General features: G+C 36.8%; 1 protein-coding gene across 1 annotated transcript; it reads left to right on the top strand.

The window, feature by feature from the left end:
• Window positions 1-1064: 1064 nt before the first annotated feature.
• Window positions 1065-2705, top strand: LOC107898760 (transcription factor bHLH61). Its single transcript, XM_016824295.2, has 4 exons — window positions 1065-1894; window positions 1973-2149; window positions 2244-2411; window positions 2500-2705. Exons 1-4 carry the CDS (start codon window positions 1277-1279, stop codon window positions 2584-2586), a joined length of 1050 nt encoding a protein of 349 aa, XP_016679784.2. The 5' UTR covers window positions 1065-1276; the 3' UTR covers window positions 2587-2705.
• Window positions 2706-23483: the final 20778 nt, after the last annotated feature.

Genomic DNA, 23483 nt, shown 5'->3' on the forward strand with positions numbered 1-23483 from the left:
TTTCATAACTAATCCGGAATATTTCAGTAAACAAAATAAAAATGTTTAAAATATAGACAAAAATAATAAAGAAATAAACGATGTTAAATCATTAACTTGGTATCTTTTCGCTAGCCACCCTAACTTTCACAGCTGCTATGACTTTCTTTCTCCAGGTTAGGAACATCAAACAATCTCAACTCTTGCATCTTTCTAGGCCTTCCTCTACCTTAGGAACTCTACAACTTCCACCCTCAACTTGCACTACTCCCAAATCCACAAACTTAATTAAACCCAAATTTTAGACTTTTCAGTTACCACTGTATTAATTTGTAACATTTAGCTAACTATTGCAATTTTCTCTTTAATAGTTAGGGATTAATTGATTATAATATCAAAGACTGATACAGGCTTAAAAAAATGTTAATGTTATTCTAATTTTTTTAGTAAGATAGAGTTCACAAGCTGACTCTTCTGTCAGTCATCCCAAGACTGTCAGTAAACAGTTAAACAACTTAGGCTTTCTAGGTGCTGCAGCCTTTGCTTGTTTTGTTTGGTACATTCATATTATATCTATATTGCTTTGCATGTGCTTCCTGCAGTAATTATATTTGTAGGTGTTTGGTTAGCTCCCAAAATCTAACATATTTCCATGTTTCTTAGTGCCCAAATCACCAATGATTCACTTGAGAACGTACTTTGCATATCTGTATAATTTTATGGTTTTATTGGCTTCGTTATTTGTATCCTTCAGCATGCCTTAAAATACATCCTATTCCTTATTTGATCTAATCTAAATTATCAAATTGACGAATATATCTAATTTTTACATTTATGCATGCTTTTTCAATATAATATTAAAATTAAAGAGTAGAAAGATAGAGAAAAAGGGTTTGCATTAATAATTTTGTGATGATAAAATTAGAAACAATAATAGTGATAAAAGAGGGGTTATGAAATGAATAAAGAACCTGACAGAGTATGATGTTAAGCCACCTTTTTTTGGTTATGACAGAAGATTTGTGGGTCAAAGTTTTTTCAGGGAATTGGATATTAAATATTAAATTTGTCTGATTGATAATTTCGGTGAAAAGGACGAATTTACCTTGAGAGAGAAAGAGAAAAAGAAGCAGATTCCATTGTTAATGTGTTCATATATTCTATTATAATAAGTAGCATCATTATTTAAATAGTCTCTATATATTCTAAGTTAGGGCAACTTCATGTTATTAAGCTTTCCCTTTTTTTCCCCTGTTCAGATCAGTTCTCATTGGAACTTTTTTAGAGAGAGAGGGAAATGGAGCTCTCACAGCATGGTTTCCTGGAGGAGCTATTGGCTCCAAGAAGGGACAGTTGGACCACTTTTTCAGCTGGGGTGACTGAGTTCCTCCCTAGTGGCTCATGGAACTTTGATTCTTTTGATGAGAATCCAACTTTGGCTACATCAAATCTCTCCTTGGTTGCATTCTCTCCACCACCACCACCTGATCAAACCCCCAGCTTTGAATGTCCTTTCAGTGATCAACCCTACCCTTTTGTTGATGGATTCACAGTGCGGGACATGGATTCTTCGTACACCAACGTCAATGTCGTCCACCCCCACACATCTCCTTTCCCAGCTACTCAACAAGACTTCCCATCCATGGTTGATGATGAAGATCAGTTTGGTCTTCTTACCACTGATCATCAACAACACAGCTTGGAAGAAACAAAGAGTAGCTGCAAAGTCGAGATTGAGCAAACCAGCAACATTCAGGGTTTCAACATGGGCGACTTGTTGTTAGGCAAGAAAAGGGCTAAGACAAAAAAGTTAGAAGGTCAGCCTTCAAAGAATTTAATGGCAGAGAGAAGGAGAAGGAAGCGACTGAATGACAGGCTTTCAATGCTGAGATCAATAGTCCCCAAGATCAGCAAGGTGACCCCTGGTTTTTTTTCCCTAATTTGTTAACACTTTTTTTATGCAACTGATCCAAACAATGGTGAACATGAACAGATGGATAGAACATCTATACTTGGAGATACCATAGATTACATGAAAGAGCTTCTAGAAAGGATTAATAAGTTGCAGGAAGAAGATACAAAAGAGGGTATTATTATTAATCAACAGAGTTTATTGAAGAACCTGAAGGAGCAAAAGCCAGATGAAGTATTGGTGAGAAATTCCCCAAAGGTATAGTCGGTTTCTAATATTAACCATTATATGGACATGTAATTGAAGACATTGCACCTTTACTGATTCTTTTTTCCTGTTACCAAAAACACAGTTTGATGTAGAGAGGAGAGATACAGATACTCGAATCGATATCTGCTGTGCAACGAAACCAGGCTTGCTGTTATCTACAGTGAGCACATTGGAAGCACTAGGCCTTGAGATTCAACAGTGTGTTATAAGTTGCTTCAATGATTTTTCAATGCAAGCTTCTTGTTCAGAGGTATATGTTTATTTTATGTTTGATTGCAATTTGCAAAATCACCGGTTGTTTCCCAATAATGTGCATTTCTTCCAATGTAATGTACTAGGTAGAAGAGCAGAGGACATTGATAAGCTCTGAAGACATAAAGCAAGCATTGTTCAGAAATGCAGGCTATGGAGGAAGATGTCTGTAGAATCATTAGGAGGAGAATAAGATGATGATCTAACAAAGCTTAATAGGAATTAAATTTTCTCTGAATTTGTTCTTCAAGGATTTGCAATTGCTGTAATAATATTTTCCCATTATTAATCACTGTTGACTCAAAACCCATCATTAATTTCATATTTTCAATGGAAATGGAATGAATGGAATCAGGTCAGGGACAACTGTGCAGAAACCAGTGGCCTACTAATGTTCTTTTGTCTAAAATACAACTAAAATTATTCTTTTCTAATTGCTGCAGCAGACATAAGCCAATCAATAATTAAAATTCAGAGAGGTAAATAGATGGTGACTACTAGGCCTTTAATCTCTGAACAAGTATATTACACATCCTATTGCTAAATCAAACTAATAAATGCAGTACTTCACCAGGCCAAAAAGCAAATATCATTTTCACTGGAAATGTAATTATGAGGAAGCCAACAGTTGATAATAAATTAAAAGGATAATAGTCATCTGAAATAGGTTTATTTCTCTCAAGTTCTTCACTTTTTCTTTTCTTTCTCCTTTTTGGGTTCTAAATATTAGCTCTTGTCTCTATGTTAGTTTAATTATTAATTTCATTGTTAGGCAGTGAGAGAAAGGAAACTGTGACTTCATGGCTGTACGGCAACAAATGCAATCAATGCCCGTGACAGCAGCCGCACATGTTCTAACTCACTTTCCCTGTTACAATTATCCTAATGACCAATCAATCTTATACAAGGATGATGTGAGTACGAGTATTATTATACAAACGAGACCCGTTCAAGTACCAGCCAATAGGCCTGGCCCGATTCGAGTTGGATTTTGGCCAATATAGATTCTCAGCATGGTTCCCCCCATTCCTTTTTCCTTCCCCAAGAAGAATGATTAAAACTTTCTCAATCAAGAGCAGTTGAAAGCTCACATTTTTCTACATTGAAATCATTCATGTATACCAGGAGAATCTAGTTGCTGTACAAGTTCAGGGAAACGATGGTTTTTTTAAGCATCTGATTCTCTCTGCACCTGCATAGTTAGAATCAGCAATAACAATTCAACAATACAGAGAGAATCCCCATTGTTGCAGTAGTTCAGAAACTACACCTACAAGTAATATCTTCTGCAATCATCACTGTTTGCACAATCTTTTCGACATCATACATACTTCAGTTGTTCCACAAAAGAAGCATGATTTCCAGTTCTACACACTATCCTGAATCTATAATCTATAATTGGCATATAGTTTCTTCTGGAAATTGAAAAGCAAAAACTTAAATATATTCTACTAATGGCGAAGAGCCTGTCATTCTCAGACATGTTACCTAGAGCATATTAGACCACGGCTGGAAAGGAATCTATTTTAAGAGATACATAATTCTTTATGATGAACTATCTTAATAATGCTATATGTATGTACGCTTGTTTTTAGTATTTACCTGCAATCTGCATTAGAATTAACTGATCAGGTATTAAGACTGCTACCATCTAAAATTCCATATAGGCAGCCATATATTTAAACACTAGATTAATTAGATGCGTATTGAACATAATTCAAATTTGACTCAATCATCGTGACTTGAGTTCCAACTTTTCAAGCGAACAAAGTACAATCATCTTATTAATTGGGTTGAATAGTTTGTGAGTTTAATAAGTTTTTCTATTTAGTTAAAATATGTTATTAGTTTTGTATTTAGACTAAATTTAGATTTAGTATTTGTATTTAAAAAATTCAGTCCTATTACTTTTTTTTTTTTGCAAAATTTCAATCTAATTGTTAAAATTATAAGCTCTCAAATTTGTCAACTTGAAATTTGGATTAGGTTGTTCTTACTTGACATTGCCTATGATTGACAGAAAATAAATATGATAAGTTGACAAATTTTGACAGAGAATAGTTCGATTTAAAATTAAAAAGAAATTAAAAATCTCGTTCAACTGTTGGTTCAATCAATTCATACTGGTTCTTGATCTAATTGGTTCAAAGTCACTTTCCAAACCGATCTAACTGATCCAACTGACCAGTTTGATTCAAACAACATCAATAATGATTGAACTAGAATTTTTAAATTAAAAAATAAAGAGGATTTATTTTTTAACTTTTAAAGTACTAGGACTAAATCTTAAATTCTATACAAATACCTATTAAAACCATAAAACAAAATCTGATAAAAACTTAAAACTATAAATCAGGATCAATTATATCAAATCATTAATAACAAAACTAGATTCAGAAGCATACCTGAATTCACTGATTTCTTGAAATTTATGGATCGTGAGGTTTTGATCACAAGAAATTTAGAGAATGTGACCCTCTCTTGCACATAACCCTAATATATAATTTGGGATCATAACCCTAATATATAACTTTTGCACATAACCCTAATTTCATCATTAATTTGAAATTAGTTATTAGATTATCTACATATATTTGACTCATACTTTATTTAATAATTAAAGCCCAATAAACCTTAACCAAATTATATCACTTTTAATTTGGGCTAACATATTATGATAATAAATAATAACATATAATTACCCTTATTATATATGTGATGTCCATATTTTCCAACAATACCGAGACTAACAACATATTTTAACCTTTCTTTTTTAATATATATTATTTTTAATTTATTGAAAATCCAAAAAGTCAAACTTGAGCACAAATGTAAATAATCAAATTTAATATTCTAACATGAATGTTGATTTTATAATAAGTAAACTACAATTTTAATATTTGCATTTGTTTATGTTTTGATTACTAAACTTTTAATAATTATTACAGTCATTATATTATTAATTTGTTACGTTTTGATCATCATTAACATGTGATGACAAACTTATGTAGCATGTTAATATCATCATTTCAAATGAAAATTTTACGTTATGTAACGCTCTAAAAATTTGATTTTCGGCTTTTGTAAATTTTTGATACAATTGTCTGTTTGTTTCAGTGGTTAAGTGTTCTAGGTGTAGAGGTCCCAAGTTCAAGCCTTGCATTTGACAAATTTTGGTTATTTTTGAAAATAAGCCCTAACTGTATTGAGTGGGCTTATATTAATTCTTTGTACTTTCACATTAGAATGGGCTTGCTGGTCTGGTGGTTAAGATATGTGTTGGTGTGTTCGAGGTTTTGTGTTTGAATCCCTACACGAGCAAGAATGTTATTTTTGCTCATTTGACCGAGAGAGTTTTGGTCAAATAGAAATTCTGGGTAATGGGTTGAGTGGAGAGATTTGAGGGATATGGAGAGTTGGGAATTATCTTGATTAATTTCTTTTTGCAAAATTTCGACCCCTTTTCCTAAAAATTCTGACGTTAAGCAAAATTTCCTTTTCCTCTCTGTCGTTTTTCCCTTTCCTCTATCCTATCGCAACTCTGCTCTTCCCTTATCTTTTTCTTCTTACGTTCTTTTCCTTTCGTTCCCTTGTGCATCGTGGGCTACACATTTCGCATATTGAAAGGATCGAGATTCTTCCCGTACTAATTTGTAATCGATTGATTCGAGGTGTTGGGGGTTCTGGAGTACTCGGGGATTGTTTTATCATTTTTTGAAACCAGGTGTGTACTCGAAACGTAGAAAACGGGATTTGACGAAAAGCCAAAAAAGCTTACTGTCGACGCCACACAGGTATGTGGTCGTCCATGTGGTAGGCCGTGTGATGGAACACAGGCGTGTGATCAACGAGCCAGGCCGTCCACGCATGACACTGCCTGTGATGGCCAGGTAGGCCGTCTGCTAGACACGGGCTACACTGAGTGAGACTACACGGGCGTGTGATCGACGAGCCAGGCTGTGCACGCATGACACGGCTGTGTGGTAGCCAAATAGGCCGTGTGCGAGACACAGGCTACACTGAGTAAGACTACACAGGCGTGTGAGATTCTGGGTCAGGCTATGTGATCCACACAGCCAAGGCCAATTTGGGTCATGTGGGCCCACACGGGCAGGCCACATGGGCGTGTGAGCTCATTCTTCTAAAATATATTGTAAGGTTGCACTAGTCGCCCTAGTTGGCTGTGGACTTACTGTAGGGTCGGTAAGCTTCACGTAGACCCTGAATTATGTGATCTAATTATAGGGGTGCCTGATTGAGCATGATGTCTGTATTGAACTGAATGAATGTTCTGTTATTAGCATATTTGCATGTCATTTATGGTATGTTGCATTGCATTGGGGTGGGTTGATGATATTTGGAGGAAGTATCTGAAAGGCTTTTAAGCCGGTTATCTGGCAGCTCAGCTGTAACCTTCTAATTATGTGCCGCATTTCGGTACAGCACAGTGTGTAGGGATGGGTAGGTTGATTTAATCCCCACATGGTGTGTAGGGCTGGACGGAGATGGTGTGTAGAGGCTGATGGGTAGGATTCTGATTTACTGTATCTGCATTCTGTATCTAATATGGGCCAAGGCCTTAATATAATTGTGAAGCTGTATCCAATTAGGCAAAGGCCCAAACCGAATTTGTAATGGGCTCAGGCCCATACTATATTTGATTGTATTCTGATATGATCTATATGCTTGTTTTCTATGGGGATTATACACTGAGTTTGCAAAAACTCACCATTTCTGTTTAATCTATACAGGTAATCCCCAAACTTGACGGGTTAGAACGACGGAGGACTCGACGGTGGTCACATATAAATTTTAGACTGTTTCCATAAATTTTTAGTTTTTATTACTTATTTGGTGGGTTTGATGTAAGTATTGGACTTAGACTGTTTGGTTTAGAATTTGGGACTTTATACTGTTCTTATGGGTCTTTAAACTGCAACTCAACAAAACCCGGGTTTTCTCTAAAAAAAACTAAGGTTTTTGTAAATAAAAATGGTTTTTCCTAAAATAGTTGGTTACAAAAGCTTCCACTTAAAAGACAAGTTTTGAGGCAAATCACCTAGAGCACATTCTTTCAAATTAAATAAAAGCTACTAAACTGGAATGGTTTTTAACTTGACAAGTTCGATTTCAAAAATTCATTCCATGTAACATCGCTAGATTCAGCCATAACGTCTAGGCCGGGTTTGGGGTGTTACACGTCAAATTATACATCTAATCTTAATATTTCTTTTTTTTCTTTTTGAGTAATTTATTTGTTTTTTCTTTTAATTTTCCTTTTTTCCTTTTCTTTTTTACTTTCCTTCTCTTTTTCTCCATTTCAGTTTAATATGCACGTTTGTTCGAAATTTTATCCCTTTTTTTTCCGTGACCAATAAATCAACCAACTTCGAAGAGCAGCATACCTCTATCCCCATCAATAGCTTTACTCTAAAATAGCTTTTGCTAAGATAGTAACTACTAGAGCGTCTAGGGTATGGAACTTTTGTTTCTTTTATCAAATGTTTTTAAGGTCGTAGTTGTCGTATGAAGTTTAATTTGTTGGTTTCTAGTTTTGTTTACCCTGAAACATGATAAATAGTATGTGATTACAGAAACAGGTTGATTTTTTAAAAATTTACAAGAATGGGCCAATTTTGGTAAAATATTTTCGGCTAAAAACGTTTTTGCCATATAAGCACTAAAAGTGGAAAAACCTTTTTTTTTTGTGTCACCTATTAGTATAGAAATAAAACTTACAAAATAAGTCTTTATATAAACCTAAAGTCACATTTCCCTTGTTTTCTTAGCAATATGGGATATGAGTGATAAACCTCAAAAGTAACATATTTTAATCCCATGCTTGGCATATTTTTGGATGATTTATCATAAGATTTAGTGGATTTGATGCTCCTAATCCTTTAATTTCATATTTTATATCCAGATAAGCATAGGAAAGCGAAAAGTGCAAGAAAAAGGCCAAAAACGGACAAAATAGGTTTATTTTAGTGCTTCACACGGCCTAGACACTTCCACACGGGTAATCTACAGACCCGTGTGAGACACACGGGTAGGCCACATGCCCGTGTGTCATGACCGTGTCAACTTAAAACCATGTTAGAATTACACACGACCTGAGCACCATCACACGGGCGTGCCACATGGCCGTGTCCCTGTCGAGACCTATTTTAATTCTACTCGGAAAAGGCTAATTTTGGGCATTCCAAAGTCTATTTAAGCACACGAGAAGAGGATCAAAGGGGGGACAGAGAGTAGAAGGCAAAAAATACTCGAAGACAGAGATAGGACGACATAAATCTACCGGATTAGAGTCAAATCTAATAAGGGAATCCATAGATCGAGTTAATGCGACAATAGGGGTTTTAATTAGAAAGAGATTTCAATTAATGAACCTAGAGTCAGTTATTTTTGGGCTCGAGAGAGATATTAACATAAGCTAGGGATTTCTACAGATTAAGTCAAGTGAATAAATCGTCTAATTCAAAAGTAATAAGTGAAGTCTAAGTGGATTCTTCCTTGGGTATTGTCTTCTCCATCGGTTTTCTAAAAGTATTTTCCAATTTTTATCTTTGTCGTGTTCTTGGTTAATTAGATAGTTAATCTTAGTTTAAAAACATCCTTTTAATTCTTAGGCTAAATAATAAAAAGATAGTAATTACTAGTACTTTTAGTCCTTGTGGATACGATGTTTCCGATCTTACCATAACTATACTACTGTTTGATAGGTGCGCTTGCCTTAGTCAAATTTTTAGTCAGTTTAGCGACCATCAATGAGATATGTGTATATATAAACTCATAAATAGGTTTGCAGCTTGTTCCTAGACAATATGAGATTGCTTCCTTAAATTGTGACATAGATAGATAATGTGTATATATAGACTTATGAATATGTTTAATCCACCACTTTGCCTAAATAATTATTTTATTTAGATAAAAACCTAAATTATTTAATTTAAATCTTTTTTTTCCACCAATTTTTGAGTATCACAGATCCAAATCCTAGAGAATTTGGAAGAGTATGGCCCCCTAGTATTTTATGCAAAGATAAATCTTGATTTTTGTTTTCGTCCATACATATTATTATTTTTTGTTAAAATAGATTGAAGTCCTTGTATTCTTGATAAGTTTGGAATTTAGGTCTTTTATTTTTATTTGAAATAATTTAGTTTATCTATTTATTGAATTTAAAAATACAAGTCTAATTGTTAACATTGTTAAAATCAATTTTTTAAATTTATTGGTGTGACTAAATAAAAAAAATCACAAATATTGTAACATCTAGATTGATGATTAAACTGACTAACCCATCAATTTTTGATTTAATCGTTTAATAATATTTAAATAAAAAATTCAAATCAACTCTAGATTTTGTAACAAGCGTTGAACTTTGATTTCCAATATATAGCACTAAATCATATAAAAAAATAGATAAAACTGAAAGTTGTGCAAGAAAGAAGAAAGAACATTATCCTTAAATCATAACTCTTTTCAGTGTATGTGACAGCCCTAAAGTGACCCTAGTCGGAAAGCGGTCTCGGGACCGCTAGACCGAGTCACCAAATTATTTGAATGTGATAATTATACCCTAAAATATGTGAATATAAATGTGTGAAAGTTTTAAGCTTCGATTTAGTTAATTGCATGTGAATTTAGTTGATAGGACTTATGTGAGAAAATTTAGAAATGTGCTAGGCAAATGCAAGTGGCCTAATAGTGCATGTAATCAAAGGGGTGGACTTGCATGTCAATTTCCCCCCATTTAAGTACTAGTGGCCGGCCATGACAAGGTATGATGGGCAAAACATGTCATGAAACATGTTGTGTTAATGGAAAAATAAAATAAGAAGCATGGGCAAAACATGTCATGAAACATGTTGTGTTAATGGAAGAATAAAATAAGAAGCATGGGCAATAAACTAACAAGAAATTGAAGGAAGAAAACAAAAAGAAAAAAAATGTGTTCATCATTCTCATGCATGACCAAAAAAAAAGAAGAGAAAAGCTCTCATGTTGTTTTTGGCCGAATAGGAGAAAGAAAAAGAAGGAAAAAGAGCTTTGAGGAAATCGGCTATGGTGGTTTGATAGACTAAGGTATGTTTGATGATGTTCCATGAGATGCATGCATGTTTTAGTAGTTAGCTTGAGTTCTAAATAGCCCATGGTTCAAATCTTTACTATGTCATGGAGATGATATTCGGCCAAGGTGGATTGGTGTTGATATCATTTGCATGCTAAAAGTGAAGCTTTGTAATGGTGCATGTGATGGTGGATTGATGATTCTTGAATCTTCTTTTTAGCATTTTTGAGTGAGACATTAATTTCTTTGTTTAACCATGACCAAAAATTGAAATGGTATGGTGTTGTGATGCAATCAGCCCCAACATAGACATGTATGTTCGGCCACATGAATAAGTACATAAGTTATGTGTATGTTCGGCCATAGGTAGCCTATTGATGGCTTTAGCTTGACTTAGAAAATTCGGCTAAGGGGAAATATTAGCTAGTATGTTGAATTCGATTCGTGATTTCGTACATATGTGACTCTAGTGTCTAATATATAAATAGGGGTAAGTACCTTGAGCTTCTCTTTTGATGTTCGAATGAATTGTATTAAATTGCTTGATGTGATTAAAAATGCGTATGACCATTGTGTATTTGAGCTAAAAGGTGGCCATATGACCTATCAAACTCCTTGTCATATTCGGCCATAAGCTAGCAAAATGAGACTTTAATGAGTTAAATTTGTTTGAATTAAGCTCAAGAGCAAAGGGGAACTAAATTCGATAAAGGGAAGGAAAAAGTGGTCGAATAGCCGTCGAAACCGTTCGACAACATCTGAGGTAAGTTCTTGAGTAATAGAGCTTAAATTATGATTTGATTAGATCATGTTTTAAGCAAATCAAAATCATGCTCTTTGTGTGTGGCTATTGAGCCGAAATTGCAAGAGTGATAAGTGTCTTGTGTTTGAGTTTTGCTAATGAAAATGAAATACGAATGTGTCATGATTTATTGTTAAATGTGCATGGTTATTCGAATGATGTCCGGGCTAAGTCCCGAAGGCTTTGTGCTAAGTGACCATATCCGGACTAAGATCCAAAGACATTTGTGCGAGATACTAATTCCGGGCTAAGCCCGAAGGCATTTGTGCGAGTTACTAAATCCGGGTTAAGTCCCGAAGGCATTTGTGTGAGTTACTAAATCCGGGTTAAGTCCCGAAGGCATTTGTGCGAGTTACTAAATCCGGGTTAAGTCCCGAAGGCATTTGTGCGAGTTACTATAACCGGGCTATGTCCCGAAGGCATTTGAACAAGTAGCTCTATCCGGTTAAATTCCGAAGGTACGTGATTTGGGAATGAATGATCTTGCTGTAAAAATTTCAGTTAATACGCTTGTAACATCCCAACATTGAGGTATGTTTCGTATGTGCTTTGAATTAGTTGAGCCCTTACAAATAAGTATTCGCTCAGTTGATAAATGAGCTACCGGCCTTTGGCTAAGTTGATCTTTGTGTATGAATAAAAGGGTTGGTAATGTGAAGTAAGTATGATATTGAAAATTTGTGCATATGAAATTATCCGTTTAGCTACATGAATGCTATACTTTGGTTGTGTCTAAATTCTTTGCTCAAAACTTACTAAGCATTTAATGCTTACTCCGTTTCTTTGATTCTCTGTTTTATAGATTTTGGTTCTTCAGCTATCGGACTCGGGATTTTGAAGTCGAAGTCGCCCACACTATCAAAGCCCCCTTTTGGTACAATTTTGGTTGAACTTCGAAATGGCATGTATAGGACTACCCTTTTTGTTGTGGGTCATGGACCCTTTGGATTTGTATAATTTTGGATAGCCATGCGAAAATGGCTTATATATGTTTGAGCATAATGTTATGCTCATTTGGTATGGATATGCTTAACAAGGATTGGCCATGGGAATGGTTAATCACTATCATAATTTGTGCTATTTATGCTAAAAGGGCTAGTTGAATCATGGAAACTATGAAATTGGTAAAGTCTACCTTAAAGGCAGATGCTGACAGCAGCAGTGATGTAGATTTGGAAAATCACTAAAAATAGTAGGAATAGAATTAAATAGGGAATAAATTATGTAAACGAACCTTGATGAATCTATTTTCATAGGAAAGTAACGAAACGTTCATATGAACAGTATATTATGAGATGCTAAAGTTTTCGTGAGACAGGGCCAGAACGGTTTCTGGATTCCCTGTTCCGACTTTGGAAATTAATTATAAATTAACCAGAGATAATTAGAAGTCATGCCATATATGAATAGATTCCTTTTTGAGTCTAGTTTCTATAGAAATAAACGACATCAGTATTGAAGCCCTGTAGAGGGAGATATCCAAGTCGTAATGCACAAAGGTCAGTGTAGTCGATCCCTGTAACATGGGAGATTTTGACTAATAAACTGTACTAATTGGCCCAACCAAAAATTCTAGAAAAAAATTTGTAGATGCATATATGAGTCTAGTTTCAGGGAAAAATCACGAAGCTGATTTTCAAGTTGTGAAACTCAAGATATGATTTTTAAGGTGACAGTGACGCAGTTAGCCAGCTTGCCTGGAAAATTTAAAATGGATTGTGCAAAGAAGTGATTTAAGTCTGCAAACCCCTCGTGTCCGACTCCGGCGACGGACTCGGGTACGGGGTGTTACAATTTTATTGGTATCAGAGCTACGGTTTAGTCGATTCTAGGACTACCGTAATGCGTTGGGTCTAGCTATACATGCCATTTTATGTGATTATTTGATAGTGTGGTGATTTCTGACATTTGCAAATGTGTTTTTTTATAGTAATGGATCCTCGATCCCGTCCGAGCGGTAGCTGATGATCTTGAGAGTGTGGCGCCTGCTCCCGTACAAGGGACAGCGCCGGTGGACTCTCAACCTAATGCTAGTAACCCGAATGATGAAGCTAGACAAGCTTTCTATAGCGTGATGAATGATTGGTTCAACCAATACATTCGAACTAATACGGCTGTTCCACAACCTCCATTCCCGACAAATACCACCCCCGCACCTACCATACCTCCGGTAACTGACCCAATAAGGTCAAATAAGCCCCCAGTTGACAGAATCCGAAAACACGAGGCTACTGAATTTAAAGCCACGGACAGCGATGATGCCGATCAAGCGGAATTTTGGTTGGACAACACTATCCGGGTACTAGATGAACTATCTTGCACACCCGATGAGTGCCTAAAGTGTACTATCTCCTTGCTACGTGATTCTGCCTACTATTGGTGGAATACGTTGACTTCTGTTGTGCCTAGAGAGCAAGTAACTTGGGAGTTTTTCCAAATCGAGTTTCGAAAGAAGTATATCAGTCAGAGATTCATTGACCAAAAACGGAAGGAATTTCTTGAACTCAAACAAGGTTCCATGTCGGTTACCGACTATGAACGAAAATTTGTGAGGCTTAGCCGGTACGCACGAGAATGCATTTCCTCAGAAGCCGTGATGTGTAAACGTTTCGAGGATGGGCTGAATGACGATATAAAGCTGTATGTAGGCATTTTGGAAATCCGAGAATTTGTGGCACTTGTCGAGCGAGCTTGCAAGGCCGAGGAGCTCAGTATGGAGAAAAGAAAAGCTAAGGTGGGAGCAAAGGAGTTTCGTAAGAGGTCTTCGAGGAAGCCCTTCCCACAGTCATCGAAGAAATTTAGAGATGGCTTAGGCTGATCTAGAGACACTTCAGGCTTTTCTAGACGAGATTGCGATCGACCCCCTGTGGGTGCACGAGTCACTTCGGTCGCTAGTGTTGGAAATGATCGTCGGGACAGAGCGGAGTGCCAGTATTGTGGTAAATGGCATTCGGGGAGTTGTAGATTCCATGATCGCTTCTATTACAAGTGCGGATCAGCTGACCACTTCATTAAGGATTGCCTGAGGTTGTCTGAACAGAATATAAATCAAAGCGAGAAACCGGGTGCTACCACTATTCGAGGTAGACCATCTAGAAATACGGGCAATGCTAGGGGTGGTCAGAGAGGATCTAGAGATGCTACGACCAGATCCGAGGCTCGCGCTCCTGCTAGGGCTTATGCTATACGCGCACGCGAGGATGCTTCCTCGCCAGATGTTATTACCGGTACTTTTACTCTCTTTGATACTAATGTGATTGCTTTTATTGACCCTGGTTCTACTCATTCTTATATATGCGAAACCTTAGCATCCAGTAAGACTTTACCTATTGAGTCTACTGAGTTCGTAATTCGGGTGTCAAATCCCTTGGGTCGTTACGTGCGTGTCGACAAAGTGTGTAAGAAATGCCCCCTAGTAATTCGAGATTCCTGTTTTCCGGCGGACTTGATGCTTTTTCCGTTTGATGAATTTGATGTTATTCTTGGTTTGGATTGGTTGACCGCGCATGATGCGGTTGTGAATTGCAAAAGCAAGACTATTGATTTGAGGTGCGCAAATAACGAGATAATCCGAGTTGAGTCTACGGACTTAAGGGGGTTGCCAGCTGTAATATCAGCAATGTTGGCCCAGAACTATGTAAGAAAAGGGTGCGAAGCATACCTCGCGTATGTACTTGATGACAAAGAATTAGAAAAGAAACCCGAATCTGTGCCGGTGGTTTGTGAATACCCGGATGTTTTTCCTGAAGAATTACCGGGTTTACCACCTGTTCGGGAGGTAGAGTTTGGTATTGAGCTTGTACCTGGAACTACGCCAATTTCGATAGCTCCGTATCGTATGGCACCAACCGAGTTAAAAGAATTGAAAGCTCAGTTGCAAGAGTTGATGGATAGAGGTTTCGCTCGACCAAGTTTCTCACCTTGGGGTGCACCAGTATTGTTCGTGAAAAAGAAGGACGGAACCATGAGGTTGTGCATTGACTATCGTCAACTGAATAAAGTGACGATAAAGAATAAATATCCATTACCGCGCATTGATGATTTGTTTGATCAACTAAAGGGAGCCTCAGTGTTTTCAAAGATAGATTTGAGATCGGGTTATTATTAGTTACGGATTCGAGATTCAGACGTACCCAAAACTGCTTTCAGAACGAGGTACGGTCACTACGAGTTCTTAGTGATGCCGTTCGGGCTCACTAATGCCCCTGCGGTATTTATGGATTTGATGAATCGGATCTTCAGACAGTATTTGGACCGGTTCGTAGTTGTGTTCATTGATGACATCTTGGTCTATTCAGGAGATGAGACCGAACATGCTGAGCACCTGAGATTAGTGTTGCAAATTTTGCGGGATAAGCAGTTATATGCTAAGTTCAGTAAGTGTGAGTTCTGGTTAAGAGAGGTTAGCTTCTTGGGTCAAGTGGTATCCGCATCGGGTATTCGAGTTGACCCGAGCAAAATTTCAGCCATACTTAATTGGAAGCCTCCAAGAAATATTACTGAAGTTCGGAGCTTCCTGGGGCTCGCCGGTTAATACTGACGATTTGTAAAAGGTTTCTCGATGATAGCCACACCAATGACGAAGCTACTTCAAAAGGATGTTAAGTTCGAATGGACGGAGAAATGTCAGAAAAGTTTCGATCAATTGAAAACTTATTTGACTGAAGCTCTAATTTTAGTGCAACCCGAATCAGGCAAGGAGTTTGTCATTTATAGTGACGCATCTCTACTTGGGTTGGGTTGCGTATTGATGCAAGAAGGTCGAGTTGTGGCCTATGCGTCGAGACAATTGAAGCCACACTAGAGAAATTATCCGACCCATGATCTCAAACTAGCTGCCATTGTATTTGCTTTGAAAATATGGCGACATTATTTGTTTGGTGAGAAGTGCCATGTATTTTCGGATCACAAAAGTCTCAAATATTTGATGACCCAACGAGACTTGAATCTGCGACAAAGGCGTTGGCTTGAGTTGTTGAAAGATTATGAGCTTGTCATTGATTACCACCCGGGAAAGGCTAATGTAGTTGCGGACGCCTTAAGCCGGAAATCACTGTTTGCTTTATGAGCGATGAATGTACACTTGTCTGTTCTACCCGACAATGTGTTAGTAGCTGAATTAAAAGCCAAACCATTATTGATTCATCAAATTCGTGAAGCTCAGAAAGTCGATGATGAATTGGTTGCAAAACGGGCTGAGTGTGTTCCGAACAAGGAATCGGAGTTTCAAATTGATGATGATGATTGTTTGAGGTTCAGAAGTTGTTTGTGTGTTCCAAGGAATTCGGAACTCGTTCCGATGATTCTGAACGAAGCCCATTGTAGCCGAATGTCAATTCACCCGGGGAGTACGAAAATGTACAACGATTTGAAACGTCGATTTTGGTGGCATGGTATGAAACGTGACATCTCCGACTTTGTTTCGAGATGTTTAATATGTCAACAAGTGAAAGCAGAACATCAAGTGCCTTCAGGATTACTTCAGCCGATCATGGTACGTGAATGGAAATGGGATTGAGTCACGATGGATTTCGTATCTGGGTTGCCAGTATCAACAAGTAAGAAAGATGCGATTTGGGTTGTTGTAGATAGACTGACTAAGTCGGCTCACTTTATCCCCGTACGTACGGATTTTTCATTGGATAAACTAGCTGAATTGTATGTTTCTCAGATTGTGAGATTACACGGGGTACCGATTTCTGTTGTGTCGGATAGAGATCCGAGATTCACCTCGCGATTTTGGAAGAAATTGCAAGAAGCTTTGGGTACCAAGCTGCACTTTAGCACCGCTTTTCACCCCCAAACCGATGGTCAATCCGAGCGGATAATTCAGATACTTGAGGATATGTTGAGATGTTGCATCCTCGAGTTCAGCGGTTCATGGGAATGGTATTTACCTTTGATTGAATTCGCTTACAACAACAGTTTTCAATCAAGTATTAAGATGGCACCTTACGAGGCTTTGTACGGTCGTAAATGCCGTACACCATTGTTTTGGACCGAGCTCGGTGAAAGTAAAATTTTCGGAGTTGATTTGATTAAAGATGTTGAATAGAAAGTAAAGGTAATCCGTGAAAGTCTGAAGGCAACCACAGATCGTCAGAAATCGTATGCGGATTTGAAACGAAAAGACATTGAATATCAGGTGGGAGATAAAGTGTTTCTTAAAGTTTCGCCTTGGAAAAAGATACTCAGATTTGGCCGTAAAGGCAAGTTGAGCCCGAGATTCATTGGGCCGTACGAAATCTCCGAACGAGTTGGTCCGGTTGCGTATAGATTGATTTTGCCCCCTGAACTTGAAAAGATTCTCGACGTCTTTCATGTTTCGATGCTTCGACGTTATAGATCCGATCCGTCACATGTGATTAATCCCTCAGAAGTTGAAATTCAATCTGACTTGAGTTATGAAGAAGAACCGATTCGTATCCTAGCTCGTGAAGTGAAAGAGTTGCGAAACAAAAGGGTTCCGTTAGTTAAGGTGTTATGGCTCAAACACGGGATCGAGGAAGCTACTTGGGAAACCGAGAGCTCGATGAAAGAACGATACCCAAACCTATTTACCGGTAAGATTTTCGGGGACGAAAATTTCTTAAATGGGGGAGAGTTGTGACAGCCCTAAAGTGACCCTAGTCGGAAAGCGGTCTCGGGACCGCTAGACCGAGTCACCAAATTATTTGAATGTGATAATTATTGCCTAAAATATGTGAATATAAATGTGTGAAAGTTTTAAGCTTCGATTTAGTTAATTGCATGTGAATTTAGTTGATAGGACTTATGTGAGAAAATTTAGAAATGTGCTAGGCAAATGCAAGTGGCCTAATAGTGCATGTAATCAAAGGGGTGGACTTGCATGTCAATTTCCCCCCATTTAAGTACTAGTGGCCGGCCATGAGAAGGGATGATGGGCAAAACATGTCATGAAACATGTTGTGTTAATGGAAAAATAAAATAAGAAGCATGGGCAAAACATGTCATGAAACATGTTGTGTTAATGGAAGAATAAAATAAGAAGCATGGGCAATAAACTAATAAGAAATTGAAGGAAGAAAACAAAGAGAAAAAAAATGTGTTCATCATTCTCATGCATGACCAAAAAAAAAAAAGAAGAGAAAAGCTCTCATGTTGTTCTTGGCCGAATAGGAGAAAGAAAAAGAAGGAAAAAGAGCTTTGAGGAAATCGGCTATGGTGGTTTGATAGACTAAGGTATGTTTGATGATGTTCCATGAGATGCATGCATGTTTTAGTAGTTAGCTTGAGTTCTAAATAGCCCATGGTTCAAATCTTTACTATGTCATGGAGATGATATTCGGCCAAGGTGGATTGGTGTTGATATCATTTGCATGCTAAAAGTGAAGCTTTGTAATGGTGCATGTGATGGTGGATTGATGATTCTTGAATCTTCTTTTTAGCATTTTTGAGTGAGACATTAAGTTCTTTGTTTAACCATGACCAAAAATTGAAATGGTATGGTGTTGTGATGCAATCGGCCCTAACATAGACATGTATGTTCGGCCACATGAATAAGTACATAAGTTATGTGTATGTTCGGCCATAGGTAGCCTATTGATGGCTTTAGCTTGACTTAGAAAATTCGGCTAAGGGGAAATATTAGCTAGTATGTTGAATTCGATTCGTGATTTCGTACATATGTGACTCTAGTGTCTAATGTATATATGGGCTAAGTACCTTGAGCTTCTCTTTTGATGTTCGAATGAATTGTATTAAATTGCTTGATGTGATTAAAAATGCGTATGACCATTGTGTATTTGAGCTAAAAGGTGGCCATATGACCTATCAAACTCCTTGTCATATTCGGCCATAAGCTAGCAAAATGAGACTTTAATGAGTTAAATTTGTTTGAATTAAGCTCAAGAGCAAAGGGGAACTAAATCCGATAAAGGGAAGGAAAAAGTGGTCGAATAGCCGTCGAAACCGTTCGACAACATCCGAGGTAAGTTCTTGAGTAATAGAGCTTAAATTATGATTTGATTAGATCATGTTTTAAGCAAATCAAAATCATGCTCTTTGTGTGTGGCTATTGAGCTGAAATTGCAAGAGTGATAAGTGTCTTGTGTTTGAGTTTTCTAATGAAAATGAAATACGAATGTGTCATGATTTATTGTTAAATGTGCATAGTTATTCAAATGATGTCCGGGCTAAGTCCCGAAGGCTTTGTGCTAAGTGACCATATTCGGACTAAGATCCGAAGGCATTTGTGCGAGATACTAATTCCGGGCTAAGCCCGAAGGCATTTGTGCGAGTTACTAAATCCGGGTTAAGTCCCGAAGGCATTTGTGCGAGTTACTAAATCTGGGTTAAGTCCCGAAGGCATTTGTGCGAGTTACTATAACCGGGCTATGTCCCGAAGGCATTTGAACGAGTAGCTATATCCGGTTAAATTCCGAAGGTACGTGATTTGGGAATGAAGGATCTTGCTGTAAAAATTTCAGTTAATACGCTTGTAACATCCCAACATTGAGGTATGTTTCGTATGTGCTTTGAATTAGTTGAGCCCTTACAAATAAGTATTCGCTCAGTTGATAAATGAGCTACCGGCCTTTGGCTAAGTTGATCTTTGTGTATGAATAAAAGGGTTGGTAATGTGAAGTAAGTATGATATTGAAAATTTGTGCATATGAAATTATCCGTTTAGCTACATGAATGCTATACTTTGGTTGTGTCTAAATTCTTTGCTCAAAACTTACTAAGCATTTAATGCTTACTCCGTTTCTTTGATTCTCTGTTTTATAGATTTTGGTTCTTCAGCTATCGGACTCGGGATTTTGAAGTCGAAGTCGCCCACACTATCAAAGCCCCCTTTTGGTACAATTTTGGTTGAACTTCGAAATGGCATGTATATGACTACCCTTTTTGTTGTGGGTCATGGACCCTTTGGATTTGTATAATTTTGGATAGCCATGCGAAAATGGCTTATATATGTTTGAGCATAATGTTATGCTCATTTGGTATGGATATGCTTAACAAGGATTGGCCATGGGAATGGTTAATCACTATCATAATTTGTGCTATTTATGCTAAAAGGACTAGTTGAATCATGGAAACTATGAAATTGGTAAAGTCTACCTTAAAGGCAGATGCTGACAGCAGCAGTGATGTAGATTTGGAAAATCACTAAAAATAGTAGGAATGGAATTAAACAGTGAATAAATTATGAAAACGAACCTTGATGAATCTATTTTCATAGGAAAGTAACGAAACATTCATATGAACAGTATATTATGAGATGCTAAAGTTTTCGTGAGACAGGGCCAGAACGGTTTCTGGATTCCCTATTCCGACTTTGGAAATTCATTATAAATTAACCAGAGATAATTAGAAGTCATGCCATATATGAATAGATTCCTTTTTGAGTGTAGTTTCTATATAAATAAACGACATCAGTATTGAAGCCCTGTACAGGGAGATATCCAAGTCGTAATGCGCAAAGGTCAGTGTAGTCGATCCCTGTAACATGGGAGACTTTGACTAATAAACTGTACTAATTTTCCCAACCAAAAATTCTAGAAAAAAATTTGTAGATGCATATATGAGTCTAGTTTCAGGGAAAAATCACGAAGCTGATTTTCGAGTTGTGAAACTCAAGATATGATTTTTAAGGTGACAGTGACGCAGTTAGCCAGCTTGCCTGGAAAATTTAAAATGGATTGTGCAAAGAAGTGATTTAAGTCTGCAAACCCCTCGTGTCCGACTCCGGCGACGGACTCGGGTACGGGGTGTTACAGTGTAAATTATAAATCTTCAAGTTAAAGTCCAGCCTAACTATTTTAAATATACATTTAGAAAAAAAAATTACATTATTTTTTGAGTATGTCAAATATAGATTTTAACTAGTATGAAACATGGAAATTAATAATTTTAAATACTCATTTTAAAAATAATTTTTTTCACTTTGTTTCTTTATTATATTAGATATAGACTTTAAATTCGCACTTTTCATATAAATCAATAACTTTAAATACAATAGTTAAACATTAAAAAAAAGACATCGAGTTTATTATTAATCATATAAATACAATCACTTTATGATTTTTGATGAATATAGTTTAAGAAAAAAATCAATTCTGTAACGCCCCAAAAATTTGAGCTTTTGTTTGTTAAACATTGTCAATAATTAAGTATCAATTTTTGGAGACTAAAGCCTTAATCATGTGTTTGAGATCAGGCGTTCAAGTTGCATTTTTGTAAAACTTTTTTTTTTTGTTTTGTCAAACTTTTATCCTTGCACTCTCAACTTAAATTTAATTTTGTGCAAACTTATGTTAAGAATGAGCTTGATGGTTCAATGGTTAAACCTCTATATACCATTTGGTATTGTGTTTGAGTCTTTGTATAAGTGATGAGGAATTATTTTTGTACTGTATGATAATTAGTTTGTTTTCATTAATTAAATATTGTTTTTCTAAAAAAAAAATTCCCTCTTATGTTTTTTTCTTGAACTTTCATTTTTTTTCTTCTTTACTATTGTTATTCCTTCTCTTCTTTTTGTGATTTTTTGTTTTGTTGTTGTATGAATTGCTGAATTATATCGTTCTGTTGGTCGATTTTGGTTTTCGAATGCGAGATTCTACTGTTTTCTTTCTGCTCATTTGGTGTTTCGTTTGTTGTGGGTTTGGAGGTTTTCTTCAAACTTCGAAGTTGGTGTTTAATCTGTTAATCAATCATTGCATTGTTGTTATGTCTACTTTTAGGGGAAAATCTAGAGACGCCTAAAGTTCTTCCTACTACTTCAGGTTCGAGCAATTGCTGTTGTTCTTCGATAAGTGTTAGTTACATTTTGGGAGTTGCGTCGAAGTTTTCAACACAGTTTGGTTGAGTGCTAAATTGTGCGAATTATTTCGATTAAGTTGTTGATTGGGTAATTAGTTTATCGTTTCTAAGTTTCATAGTCACTTCTATTGCTTCTACGTCGAATCTACATCAGGTATGTAACGAATATCTGAGATTTTGTGAATGGCAGAAGCCGGAAACCATGACTATCAATGCCACACAGTCGTGTGCCAGGCTGTGTGGTAGGCCATGAAACTCTCTATCTTGGCTCACACGGGCATGTGTCCAAGCCATGTGAAGGATTTTTTTGATTGTACGCCACACAAATGGTTGACACGGGCATGCGTCTAGACCATGTAACTCTCTGGTTTGAGCCATATGGGCGTGTGTTAGGCCGTATGCCAAATTGTGTAACTTTCTGACTTGGGTTACATGGTCATGTAATAGACTGTGTGAGGCACTGTGATGAGCCACATGGGCATGTGCCAAGCCGTGTGCACCACATGGGCCAGCCATCTAGGCCATGTGATTCTACATAGGCATGTGGGCAAAAAATCAGAAATTTCTCTAAGGCTGTAATCATCGTTTGAATCGAACGTAGGCCTACCATAAGGTCTGTATGATCTGAATTAGGCAATGAAATCTGTTATATGATGATCTGTTATTTATGTATACATTTTGTTATGTAATCTGATAAGTAAGTGTAACCCGCATTGCATGAGCAAGATCTAAAATTGTACCACTATATACACCTATCTAATATCTGTTAAATCTGCATCTACATTAGGGCGGGAATTGTGATAAAGAAGAAAGTGTTGGCAATTTAATTATCTGCCGGCTCTGGTGGCTAAGCCACATATATATATGTATATCCGATTTTGGCAATTTATCGCACTTTGATCCGGTGGCCAACCTACAACATTTTGAATGTGACATACAATCACTATATGGTGTGTAGGGATGGAAGAGATGATGTGTAGAGGATGGGGGTAGAAAATCTACATTTGTATCTTATATGACCTGTATCTATATCTATTATATCATGTTTTTGTTTCTGTTCCTGACTTTGATAACTATCTGAATACTGGAAACCTGAATATGTATTTGGCATTTTTGAATATTAAGGTTGCACATTGAGTTCGTAAACTCATTTAGTTGTGTGCTTGATTTACAGGTAACCCACAAACTTAAGCTAGTTGGCATGGCAGGAGCTTATTCATTTCTATTCTAGTTGTTTTACCCTTTTTTAGGAATTTAAGCTATTGCATATATAATTTCGGATTATTGTTTATAAGTATGGAATTTCATGCTGGTTTAACTGTTTCAATGATTTCCGACTGTTGAATTTCAAATAATTTAAGTTGGAGTTTTCAAAGATGATTATTGTAACTCTCCAGATTTGG

This window comes from Gossypium hirsutum, chromosome A11 (genome assembly GCF_007990345.1).
Source record: "Gossypium hirsutum isolate 1008001.06 chromosome A11, Gossypium_hirsutum_v2.1, whole genome shotgun sequence".
Taxonomy (NCBI): Eukaryota; Viridiplantae; Streptophyta; class Magnoliopsida; order Malvales; family Malvaceae; genus Gossypium; species Gossypium hirsutum.

What these genes read in the sequence shown, in the direction of transcription:
- LOC107898760 (XM_016824295.2), top strand. Translation starts at nt 1,277, where the DNA reads ATGGAGCTCTCACAGCATGGTTTCCTGGAGGAGCTATTGGCTCCAAGA. An exon ending in TAGTCCCCAAGATCAGCAAG is followed by an intron (nt 1,895 to 1,972) that starts GTGACCCCTGGT and finishes GAACATGAACAG; the next exon opens with ATGGATAGAACATCTATACT. An exon ending in TGCAAGCTTCTTGTTCAGAG is followed by an intron (nt 2,412 to 2,499) that starts GTATATGTTTAT and finishes GTAATGTACTAG; the next exon opens with GTAGAAGAGCAGAGGACATT.